This window comes from Suricata suricatta, chromosome 12 (assembly GCF_006229205.1).
Source record: "Suricata suricatta isolate VVHF042 chromosome 12, meerkat_22Aug2017_6uvM2_HiC, whole genome shotgun sequence".
NCBI classification, from domain to species: Eukaryota; Metazoa; Chordata; class Mammalia; order Carnivora; family Herpestidae; genus Suricata; species Suricata suricatta.
The window spans coordinates 95,264,166-95,277,177 of NC_043711.1; the positions used below are offsets into that span (position 1 = coordinate 95,264,166).

The 13,012-nt window shown below is 50.7% G+C and overlaps 1 protein-coding gene across 1 annotated transcript in view; it reads left to right on the top strand.

Moving 5' to 3' along the window:
- Nucleotides 1-12,669: 12,669 nt before the first annotated feature.
- The window catches only part of SNAI1 (snail family transcriptional repressor 1), a 5,785-nt gene continuing 5,442 nt past the window's right edge, over nucleotides 12,670-13,012 (top strand). The window contains exon 1 of the mRNA XM_029917966.1: nucleotides 12,670-12,937. Within this exon, the coding sequence (XP_029773826.1) occupies nucleotides 12,670-12,937 (268 nt within the window). The remainder of the gene's footprint in view (nucleotides 12,938-13,012) is intronic.

Sequence of the window (13,012 nt, forward strand, 5' to 3'; positions counted from 1 at the left end):
CAGAATTTCATGTCTGATGTCCCTTTAGAAACTTCTGATATCAATCAGAGTACTTACTTTAAAAAGTATTTCTTATTTTGAGAGAGAAAGAATGAGCGTTTGAGTGGGGGAAAGGCAGGGAGAGAGAGAGAGAGAGAGAGAGAGAGAGAGAATCCCAAGCAGGCTCCTTGCCGTCAGCGCCTGAACCGTGAGGCTGTGACCTGAGCCAAAACCAAGAGTCAGACGCTTAACCGACTGAGCCACCGCGGCGCCCCCAGAGTATTTATGAAACTTTTGTATAAATACCCGGACTACAAGTTCCCTCAGGTCACAATTCTTACCGCTGTGACCCCATTGCTCAATATTCAGGTATAATACAGGACTCTCAGTTACATGTTAATTTCAAGCAAACAAGTAACTTTAGAATAAATATGTATCAGATATTTCACAGAAGTATAATTTGCCCAGGTCCAGAGGTGAATGCCAGGAATATTCATGCTAAAAAATCACTTGTCCGTTAGGCATTCACATTTCATTGCGTGTTGTGTGTTTGGTACTGGTCAAGTCTGTAAGCCTCACTCAGTGTGTATCAGCAGAGTAAATGAATGTTCTGAGCATCTGCTATGTGCTAGGCAACTCACACCTCATTAAATTATTTGTGTGGGGTGCGCCTGAGTGGCTCAGTAGGTTAAGCGTCTGACTTCAGCTCAGATCATGATCTCACAGTATGTGAGTTCAAGCCCCACATCCAGCTCTGTGCTGACAGCTCAGAGCCTGGAGTCTATTTCAGATTCTGCCTCTGTCTCTCTCTGCCTCTCCCTGGCTCGCGTACTGTCTCTCTCACTTTCAAATACAAACATGAAGAAAAAACAGGTAAATAATTTGTGCAATTTTTCCCCCAATATTTATTTATTTTTTTTAAATAATTTTTAAAAATCTTTTATTTATTCTTAATACAGAGAGAGACAGATCACGAGAGGAGGTGGGGCAGAGAGAGAAGCAGACACAGAACCGGAAGCAGGCTCCAGGCTCTGAGCTAGCTGTCAGCACAGAGCCTGACGCAGGACTTGAACCCACGAACGTGAGATCTGACCTGAGCCGAAGCCGGAGGTTTAACTGACTGAGCCACCCAGGCGCCCCTATTTATTTATTTTTGAGAGACAGAGAGTAAGCAGGGGAAGGGGAGAGAGAGAAGGAGACACAGAATCCGAAGACAGGCTCCAGGCTCTGAGCTAGCTGTCAGCACAGAGCCCGATGTGGGGCTCGAACCCACGAACCGTGAGATCTGACCTGAGCTAAGTCGGCTGCTTAACGGACTGAGCCACCCAGGTGCCCCTGCAATTCCTTGTTTTAATGGCTGTCTCCCATTCTAAGAAGTTAAAAGAAGTTAAACTTTTGAGGGCAAGGACTATGCCTGGCTTGAGCCCCAGTCTCTTTCATATTTGGCCCCAAATACCTTCAATAAATATTCCTCGCATTGAAATGGAACTAAGACGGGGCTCTTTTACAATAGAGCATCCTTCCAGGGGGCCTGTGCGGTGTTAAGGAGAGCCTGAAGGGGGCAGTGTCTCCTGGAGTCTGGGCCCGGCCCTCACTGTCTGTGGAGGTTGGCCCTCAAACCGGGCAGCACTGGAGCAGGCCTTGCTGGGCAGAGGGGCCTGAGACTCAGCCAGCAGGCCAGAGGAGATGGCCGCCGCCTGGTGGAAACCGGATCTGCCCAGGCCCTCGACCACGACGTGGTCCCTGGAGGCTTTCTTGCCTGTTTTCATCTCCTTACCCCCAACCCTCCTCCTGTCTGCAGAGCGTCCCATATGGGCGCTGCGGGGCGCTAAGACTACGGGAATAACAATCATCCTGGGTTCCTGACATAGCGCCTACCCACCCACCGCAAATAATTTTGATTTAATCCTCTAATTCCTGAAAGATGATCAAAGCCAGGCATTCAGGTTACTCCGGAAAAGTCAATCTCCTTGAAGCCTCTTAACCAGCCCCTCTGGAGAGACGCTAATAGCGTTCCCATTACACAGATGAGGGAGGGGAGGCCCCAGAGAGCGAGTCATTGGCTCAAGCAGGGACCCAGCCCTGGGTGTTGCAGCGCAAAAGCGTGTTAGATGCAGTCTTCTATTCCCAGCACCTGCGCCGCAAGCTCTGTGACCGGTGGACAGATTATTCTAATCTCTGCCTTGGTTTCCTTATCCGTTAAATGGGGTTAATATGTATCTTCCTTATAGGGTTATGGCAATCTAGTTAAATAACCCACAGAAAGTATTAGGACGGGGCCTGCAGCAAAATAAGTGCTTAACCAATGAGCTACCAACGTTTCCCCCTGCCATCCCTGAGACCCCTGGTGCCAGCCCACCTCAGCAGCCAGCAGCTGTAAAGGTCCGGAGACTAAGCAGCTATTCTTCAGTGAGGTGTTTCCCAAGCTTGGCCTGAAGACACGAATTACCTGGGGGTCACTTACTGTAAAGTAGGTTCTCTCGGGCCCTGTCCTTGGAGATTCTGACTGGTAGGTGTGGGTGGGGCCCACCTCAGGTAAAATGCGTCCTTAGGCTAGTTGAGGAAATCCTATTATATCCTGTGATGTGGGCTTGGCTCATTTTAAAACAAACCTCTTGTGCCCTTGGGCGGGGCAGCGACTCCCGTGAAGGTGAAGGTTAGAATCAGGTGGACGAGCTCAGTCCTTAACAGGTTGTAAGGCTTTAGTGATAACCTTTTCTGACTCTAAAAATCATCTACACTATTTATCCGGTCTCAAATGATCTCCCCAGAAATTATTCACACAGGGAATATTAGCGACTTTGTAATGGAAAAACCTAGCAGACCTCACCAAGTGGTTAAAGGTAGCATCCTCGGGCACCTGGGCGGCTCAGGTCGTGGTCTCACGGTTTGTGAGGCGGAGCCCTGCCTCCCGCCCGCTGCTGTCAACACAGAGCCTGCTTCGGATCCTCGGTCTCCCCCCTCTCTGCCCCTCCCCTACTCACGAACCACAGGTGACCCGATGGGATGCACTGAGGACACGGCACCACTTCTGAGGTTCTCGGGAGGAACACTTAACCTGAATGTCGCCGTAAGGGATCGTCAGGCTAGTCATCCAAATTGAGGGACATTCTACAGTACAGCCAGGACTCTTCCTGTCAAGGTCAGATTAAAGGTGTTCGATGCAGTGTGGTCCTGGATTGGATCCTTGGTAGGTGAGGGTTACCATAAAGGGTGTCATTGGTCCAACTGCTGACACTGGAGTGTAGACTGTGGTCTGTGAGGAACAGTATTGTATCAGCGTGAGATGTCCCAAGTTTGACAGTTACATTACAGTTGCATGGGGGGATCTTCTTGTTCTTTTTTTTTAACATTTCTTTATTTTTGAGAGACAGAGACAGATCATGAGCGGGGGAGGGTCAGAGAGAGAGGGAGACACAGAATCCGAAGCAGGCTCCAGGCTCTGAGCTGTCAGCACAGAGCCCAACGCGGGGATCGAACCCACGAGAACCGTGAGATCGTGACCTGAGCCGAAGTCGGACGCTTAACTGACTAAGCCCCCCAGGTGCCCTCCTTGTTCTTAAATTTGCAGAGAGAGGCTTAAAAGTAAAGGACATGTGGTCTCTAACTTACTCTTAAATGGTTCAGAAAAAAAAAAATAGTGACGCCTGTTTATAAATGTTATACAGATAGGAAATATATACAGTGTTGAAAATTATAAAACAAATATGTACAGTGTTAAAAATCATAATGCTTATTATTAATTCATTTTTAACATGTATTCATTTTTGAGAGAGAGATGGCGCAAGCAGGGGAGGTGCAGAGAGAGGGAGACACAGAACCGGAAGCAGGCTCGGGGCTCTGAGCTGGAACTCGGGAACCGTGAGATCATAACCTGAGCCGAAGTCAGAGGCTTACCTGACTGAGCCACCCAGGTGCCCCGGGTCACCATTATTTCCGATTGAAACGTAAACTGGGGAAACGCTTCTCGTCCTGTTAGCTTGTATTTTCCCTCCTATGATGTATCCGCCACATCTTTCCGCGGCAGCGTGGTGTTATCTGTAATGGCTGCCTGGTGCTCCTGGGGAGGGTGGGCCATACTTTGTCCGTGGGTGTTTAGATGGTTTCCACCTTGACTGTTCGAGACCGGGCCAGAGCGAGCATCCTTACAAATACACTTTTGCCTGCTGGACCTAATGGAAAGAGGATGAGAGAGAGGCGAGACAGGCAGAAATGGCAGAGACGAGGGAGGAAGAAAACCTGCCCCCAGAGACAGAGGAAGCTTGTCCGAGGCCTCAGAGGCCTCTGCAGCTCGGCCGTAGGAATCCAGGTAGAGAATTAACCAAGTCACTGTTCGGAACACACCCTGCAGATACAATTGTAGGGAAGGTCAGAGTCCTTTGTGCAGGGATTTTCATGGGACTATTGTTCTTGAGAAGCAACCCAATTACCCATCAACAGGAGGCTGGTTATAGATTGTGCTGGAAGTGCTCTTTGGAGCCGCTCTCCAAGTAGGGCTACCAGATTTAGCAAGTAAAAATACTAGAAGCCCGGGTTAAGTCTGAATTTGAGATAAAGAAAAGTCTGTCCCAGCCTTATACGAAAAGCATCTTTGTTGTTTATCTGAAATTCTAATTTAATTGGGCGTCTGTGTTTTATCTGGCAACACTGCCTCTAAGACCAGTGAGAACAGCCAGGTGAAGGTTGTGTGTGTGTGTGTGTGTGTGTGTGTGTGTGTGTGTACACATGGGGGCTTTAGCTTCTGACCTGGTGGTGGGGGTAGTTGAGGGAAAGGGACCTGCCTAGGGTCTCAGGATCATGGGTGGTTGAGCTTGACTGGCCCCCAGCTTTGCGCTCTGCAGTCATTTGTGTGTATGTCTTAAAAGTGTTAATATTGGGGCGTCTGAGTGGCTCAGTCGGTTGAGAGTCCAGCTTCAACTGAGGTCATGATCTCACGGTTCGTGGGTTGGAGCCCTGTGTCAGGCTCTGTGCTGACAGCTAGCTCAGAGCCTGGAGCCTGTCTTCAGAGTCTGTGTCTCCCTCTCTCTCTGACCCTCCCCTGCTCATGCTGTCTCTCTCCTTCTCTCTCTCTCTCTCAAAAATAAATAAAACATTAACCAAAAAAAGTGTTAATATATTGGAGTGCCTGGGGGACTCAGTCAGTTGTGTCCGACTTTGGCTCAGGTTATGGTCTCATGGCTTTCGAGTTTGAGCCCTGCATCGGGCTATATGCTAACCAATCAGAGGCTGGAGCCGGGTTCCGTCTCCATCTCTCTCTGCCCCTCTCCTGCTCTCTCTCAAAATAAATAAACATTAAAAAAATTTTAAGTGTTAATATATTAAATACAAATATTAAAAACATCATGATTTCCTAAACTCCATTTGAACATTTTTGATTTTAAAAAGTCCCGGCCGGGGGTGCCTGGGTGGCTCAGTCCATCCGACTTTGGCTCAGGTCAAGATCTCACAGTTCGTGGGTTTAAGCCCCGAATTGGGCTCTGCGCTGACAGTGCAGAGCCTACTGGGATTTTTTTCTCTCTCCTCTCTCTCTGTCCCTCCCCTGCTTGTCCTCTCCCCACCCCCCTGTCAAAATAAATAAACTTGAGAAAAAAAAGTACCGGCCAGGGCCTGGGGCTCTGCCTTCCTGAATTGTTTTCACATCCTGGAACACTCATCTGCCCCTGGGCTTCTTAATCATGGTGGCCACTGGTCACTGCTCCCTGTGTGTTCTCTCACTTCCCTTCCCCTTTCACCTGCCCATCCTTGTGACCTCAGCCTGGAGTCAGTTTGGATCTCACTCCTCTGACTCAACTTAGTCCCTTGGGGCTGCTGGGTTGCCGGCTGCCGTCTTCCTCCCTCACCTGTGAGCTCCACTGGGCACAGAGACCTTTTTTGTGTCCGGCTGGGTTATCACAATGTCCTAGCCTATTAGGCCAGGCACCCTCTGCTTCTCGCTCGCTGTGACTTGGGCACGTCAGTATTTCACCTCGATGAGCTTCAGTTTCCTTATCTGTAAAATGGGACTGATAATCTTGCCTACTACTCACTGCTGGTCATGGGAATCAAAGGGGCCAGTGTGCAAGAGATGGGAAAGTGAGCTGCATCAGTGCCTCTCAGGTGACGCTTGAACCGAGGCCCAGCTCCCGGAAGAGCTGGGGAAGGGCATTCCCCTTGCTCCGGGAAAGAACCTGTATGAAGAGGCGCAGAAAGGCGGCCAGCAGGGCTGGATGAGCAACCGGGAAAGTGAGGGTGACCGAGCAGGGTTTGGAGTTTGTTTTGAGTCTGAAGCTAAGAGCTGACTCTGACCTGACCTGAGAAAATCGTGTGCTCTCACTTTTCTCCTGCTTGGCACGGTCTCCCTCACACGGCGGGTCAGAGAGGCACAGGTGTCTACAGGTGTGGAAGGTGGGGGTGGGTGGGGAGAGAGAGGCCTTGGGGTTTTTCCTGGAGACTGGGTCAGCCTCCCGCCACTCTGCACCTGGGGGAGATCCTAGGGGGGATCCCAGCGACCCGTCTCAGGCCCGGGGCCCCAGCGCACCAGGTGTGGGGAGGCCTGGCTCCAAGGCGTCACTCGGCCCCACACGCAGACACCTACCACCCTCGGGGCCTTGGGCAGCTGCCTGGGACCCAGGTGATCACCTCCTTCCGGTTACCCGGGGTTGTTCCAGAGCATCCCCTTCTTATTACCCCTGATGAATAAGGAAACCACGTCTTGGAGGCAATCAGTATTTGTCTTGGTGTTTGTGGTTGGATTTGTTCCATCAAAAAGTCATTTATTTGAAATAGTCACATGTGTATCTAAAATAAAACATTCATATCCTTCAGAAAAGATTGGGGGAAGGGGCACCTGGGGGGCTCAGTCGGTCAAGGTCCCAACTTTGGCTCAGGTCATGATCTCACGTATTGTGAGCTGGAGCCCCGCGTTGGGCTGTCTTGCGAGCAGCACAGAACCTGCTTTGGATCCTCTGTCCCCAGCCTCTCTCTCTGCCCCTCCCCCTCCCCTGCTTGTTCTCTCTCTCTCTCTCAACAATAAACATAAAAAAGAAAAAGAAGCCTCCTTCCCACCCTGTCCACTTCCCTCCTCAGATGCAAGCAGTTTCTTGGGTCACCTTTCACAGTCTGTGCCCATGGGGTGGGTGTTATCTTTCTTACTTCTGCACACAAGGCCGCCTCTTAGATATGCTGTTCCCTTGACTTTTTTTTTTCACTAAAAAGTCTAGTTCATTCATTCATCCATTCAGCTAATATTTATTAAGCACCTACTGTCGAGGTACATGGGTCATAGCAGTGCATAAAACGGTTTCTGCCCAGGGGGAGCCGTCTAGAGCAGAGAGTGAATATTTAGCTTTTAGGTTTACTAGTGAATATTAGGTTTTAGGCCTCAGTAGTGAGGACATTATGTAGGCACCTACATAACAAGAGAAAATACATTTCCACACATTTTTTTGTTGACAAATTGTAATATTTAGGCGCGCCTGGCTGGCTCAGTCAGAGCATGCAACTCTTGACTTTGGGGTCTTAGGTTTGAGGCACATTGGGAGTAGAAAATAATAAATAAAAACTTAAATAAACCTAAAAGAATATAATATTTAGGGGCACCTGGTTGGCACAGCCAGTTAAGTGTACCGACTTCGGCGCAGGCCATGATCTCATGGTTTGTGAGTTTGAGTCCTGCGTTGGATTCTCTGTCCCCCTCTTTATCTGCCTCTCCCCTGCTCATGTGCGTGCGCTCTCTCTCTCTCAAAAGTAAGTAAACGTTTTTTAAAAATGTAATATTTAAGTATAATTTTTTGGTAACACAGGTCTTCAAATGAGAAGAATGGAATTTTCTTTTGAAGACTTATATTTCGCTTTAATTGGGATTCCAAGTTAGTGTTCCCTATCCTCAAGTCTATTGCAAATAGTCATCTGTAAAGGCCCTTCTTTTTATTTTATTTTTTAGTCTTTTTATTGGTGGGGAGACAGAACAAGAGAGAACGAGGCGAGTAGGGGAGGGCTCGGGAGGGAGAATCTCACACAGGCTCCGCCCTCAGCACAGAGCCCAAGCTGTGATCTGGGGCTGCCGAGTTGGTCGCGGGACCGAGCGAGCCTCCCAGATACCCCTGTAAAAGCAAACCGCAGGTTGGATTTGATCCATGGGCTGTATTCGCCAACCTCTGTTCTAAAGGGCAATCAACAAAATGAGTAAAACACACACAGTGTCAGGTCGTGTGAGTGCAGGGGAGAAAAGAAACGGGGAGGGGGATGAGGGAAGGAGACTGGAGGGAGAAGGGGTGGCTGAGAGAAGGCTTCCCCGAGATGAGGAGTGAGCCTGGAGGCCATCTGGAGGGAAAACATGCCAGGGAAAGGGGGCATCCCGCAAAGGCACTGAAGCCCTAGACTGCCTGGCGTGGCCCGTCGTGGCTGGCGCCTCATCAGGTCGGAGGGGCCGGAGGGGCCACACCCTGCACTACACTTGGTGTAATGCAGACGGTTTTCCTAGGAGATGGGGCTGTGAAGGGTTTACATCCAGATAGGCGTTGACATTTTAACGGCTGTATAATACTCCATTGATTGGATTATTAGGTATTTAACAAGTCCTCTGACGGACGACTTTTGCTACCCTATTAAAATTAACGAGGCTAATACTTGCACATGATGAAAAGAAAAAGACCGGGGACGGGGCATGTATTAAGCCCCTCCCTCCCACCCCTGCCGGGCAGCCACGGAGACCCCCTCCTGAGAGACCCCCACCGTTACTAGTTTCTTTGTCTCCCTCCACAGGTGGCTTCTGTGGGTCTCTAAGAAATACCTATTTCTCCCACTTTCTATGCAAATGGTATTACATTGTGCGTGCTGTTCTGCACTTTTTTTTTTAACCACTTAATGTCTTGATTCCACGTCCATCACATGCAGAGCCTTCTCCGTTTTGGCAGGTGTATAATATGACTGCACTGTAGTATATTAAGTGGTCCCCAGATGGGCCTTGGATTGGGTGTAAGAGCATCAAATCCCACCTTGGGATGCCAGAGAGACCCCAGAGGAGGGAGCCGCCCGCCCAGGACCAGGCACACAGGAGGTGCTCGGCACACCGGAAGGAAAACGGTTCGCACATCTTTTCTTGGGGCCCCTGACTCTGGGCCACATTCAGCAGGCTTTGACCCAAAATCTCCCTTGAAAGCCAGTATATATCCTGGTGATTCTGACTCCTTCAGAGGCCCTATGGAGTCATAGGCCCAAGGCTGAATCACTGTTTGCTTTCAGGCAAGTGGAAGACATTCAAAGAGGTTTTGTTTTTTAAATCAAGGAAGGATAAGGGTGATGGTTTAGCCTTGACTCATCCCTTGAACTTTCCATAGACTTTGTCTTCTTCCTGGTCAAGATTAAGTCTTTGACTCTGATTGATTCACCCACCTGATTAATGATCTAATCAACAGGGGCCAATTGGCCTAATATACACAGAGCTTTTAGCAGTTAAGAAATTCATCAATTCCACGACCAAAGGACATGAAGGGGTAGCTCGAGTGGAGATGCAGAAACAGAATGGCTTTGGAACATGTAAAAATGCTCCATCCCATTCACGTGAAACGCAAATTGCAACCAGGAGTTCTCACTTTCTTTTATCAGATGGGCAAAGATAAAGAAGTCAGGAAACACCCTGGCTGGCCAGTTTTTAAGGGGCACTCACTTTCCTGCCGGTGGAAGTATAATTTAGTTTAACCTTTTTGGATGGCATTTGGACAAATGTATCAACATTTTATAGAACATACCTTTGGCCCAGAGTGCACAGATGTGCGTACCAGACATCCATGGAAATTGCCACCTTGTTTATAAGGTAGCGGAAAAATTGAAATCTAAAGGCTCAGGAAGGGAGAATCCTTTTGTTAAATACATTGTGCTACTGTAGCATAATCCATACAACTGAGGAGTCTTCAGTCTTGCAAAAGACTAAGGAAGCTGCATGTAATGATCTGGAGCTATTTTCAAGACGCTGAATATTGTTACTTGGGATCGACTGGCATGTGGGCTCCCATTTGTAGCACAGAAAGACGGCATGTACATATCAGTATACATATATGTCTCCTTGTTTCTATAAAGACCATCCCTGGGAGATCATACAAAACACTGGTAAAAAAATTATTGCCTTTGGGGAGAGAAATGGATATCTGGGATAAAGGGAGACTTTCTTTTTTAGTTTGTGTAAGTCACATTTTTAGTTATTGTTTTTACTTTTAGTGGGGGATGGATACCTGTAGAAAATGCAGGCCTCTGTTCAAATGTATCTTCCTCTCAGAGGCCTTTCCTGCTCACAGTAGATATTCCAGCACAGGTGTACCAGCTTCCACCCCAGTTAGTGGCCTGGGTGCCCAGCCTCGCCCGAGGCGGCTCAGAAGCGGTCTCGGGAGCGCCTCGGCCAGCAGAGGGCGCCGGAGGACCACGCCCCAGGGCTGGGGGCGGGGGGCGAGCGCCCCGCCCGGCCCGGTTCGCCACAGCTTCGCCACAGAGGCCACCCACTTCCGGGAGGACCTGACACCCCTGCATCAGAGGTGTCGGCTCGCTTTTCCCTGCTATATGGCTCTGGGGCCGCCCCTCGGGGCACTAGCTGGGCTGTGGCCCCCAGGCCTTGTTCGAAGTCCCCTCCCACCTCGCGGTCTCCGCCCCTTACAGGAGGGAGGGGAGCGAGGGCGGGGACAATTCAATCAGAAAGGAGGGGACAGCCCAGATCTGAGAAAGGACCCTCCCCCGCCCTCCACCCCTTCCCGGGCGCAGGTGCCTGACCGACCGAGGGAATGGAAACCCGGAGGGCCAGGCCACGGTGTCTACGCACTAGCGGCCCCTGGACTGCTTACCCGTGTCATCCCCTGGAGATCGGAGTCATTCACTCTTCCGTTATGGGATTGTACCCTCGTTTGTTAATCCATGATACTATTGATAAATATGTGGGTCGTTCCCAAAGTTTTGCTCTTAGGAGCAAGGGTTTAGTCTTCTGAGTTTGGGGCTGGGCAGTTCTCAGCTTTGCTCACTAGAATCACCTGGAGAGTTTTTTTAAATGCTAATAGGGGAGGGAGCTCCCCCCCCCTAATTAAATCTGGATGTCTGGGGGGTGGGGCCCAGGCTTGGGTGTTGCCTTGCGGAATCCAATCTGTGGCAGAGGCGGGGAGTCCCTGGGAGGCCTTCGGCCCAGGAGTAGAATGTTACCAGCTGAAGTCAAACTTTTTCAAAGTGGTTGTGCCCATTGACTCTTCCTCAGCATGGGGACAAAAGTCCTGCTGCCCTCGCACCCTCCTCAACACTTGATATTGACCAAATTTTAACTTTTTGTTCTTCTGATGGGTGTGAAATGGTATCTCGCAGTGGTTTTAATTTGCATTTCTCTCATTACTGATGAGGCTGAGCCGTTGGTGAAAAATGTTGAAACAGAGACTGAAAAGGAGGCAGCCAGGTGAAGATCTGGGGAAAGAGAGGTGTGTGTATATGTGGTGGGGGGGTGGCTGCAAGTGCCAAGGCCCTGTGGTGGTAAAGGGCTGGGATGTGGAGGAACACAAAGAAGGGGGGGCGGATTATTGTGCCTGGGGACCGGGGAGAGTGGCTCAAGGCAAGGTCAGCAGAGGTGAGATCAGCAGGGCGGAGGGCTGTGGTGAGGACTTTGGCTTTTACTCTGGGTGAGACAGGAGCGCGGGAGGGTTTCAGCAGAGACATGGTCTTACTCCTCCCTCTGGCTGCGTGCGGAGGATCATGAGATTTTGGAACTAAATACACACAGGAGAGGGCTGTATCCTAGGTAATGACTGCATATGGCCCATCTTCCCCCCCTACCCTAGGCTCGACCCAGCAACTAGAATACAAGTAATTGTCCCAAACAGACAATTGTCCCTGCCCTCATTCTATCTAGGTGGTGAGTAGTGGGACTGGCAGGTTTTCATAGCCCTTGCTTCCTAGATCAAAACAAGTTGGGTGGGGCTTATTTATGGGTTTATTTCTGGACCTCCAGCCCCACCCCAGGCCTGGCACTACCCTGTCTGGAGCGGTGGGCTCACAGGAGAGCTGAGGGTGAGGCCCCAGGTGTCAACCCCCCCCCCCGCCCCCCCGCACCACCTTGGATCAACCGGTGCCGACGCCACTGTGGAGCCCAGCGTTGGAGCCTTTAGACACAGTGTTGATGACCCCCAGAGAGGCGAGAAGACCGGCCTCGGCCCTTCCCTTCCCCACTTCTTTCTCCCACCTGCCCAGAGTGACCTTTCTCAACCAGACTCCAAACAGATCCCTCCTCAGCTGAAAATCCTGTCTTGGTTCCCAGTGTCCTTGGGGCAAAGTTCAAACTCCTCTAGGCCCTGGAGGCCCAGCAGATCTGACCTCTCAGGCTTGGCCACCCCACCCCCATCCCTTGGGAGCTGCTCTCAAAGACTCAAGCAGTAACTGATTCTTACCTCGGGCCTTTCCCCTCGGTATTTCTTCACTTCCTCTGGGAAGTTGCCCAGACCCCCTGTCAGGTGACCCGTTTCTTGACTGTCACGGCGTCCTGTGGCCTCCCCCTATCAAAGCACACTTCCCTTTGCTTAATATTATCTGTTTACTTTCGTCTCTCTCCCCCACCATACGGCGAGCTACGCTTAGGTAGAGACCCCGAGTGTTTTGTTCAGGAATGTGTCCTCAGCTCCGGGAATGGTGACTGGCACGTAGCGGGTGCTCAGTAAACATTTGCTAAGTGAAGGAACGGATGCCTTTTGCTAGATGATGCCAGATTGCTCTGCAAAAAAGGCTGTGGCATTTCACACTACCAGCAGCCACGTGAAGGTGTTCATTTCCTCGCATCCTCCCCCGAAATGTGTATCGTCCTTCGGCAATCCCACGCTCTTCGCGAGGCGCCAGCCTGGCCGAGGAAATTTCCGCCCCCTCCCCAAGCCGGAGGCGGAGGCGGTTTCGGAACATCAGGTGCCCAGACCCGCGGCGCGCAGCACCAGGGGGCGCCAGAAGCAGACGACTGTGCAGCGCCGAGCAAGCGGGCGCGCGGGGTACAGAAGGGGGTCTCGCCTCGCCTGGGGCTCCCTGTGCGCGCCCCCCGCAGTCCGCCGCG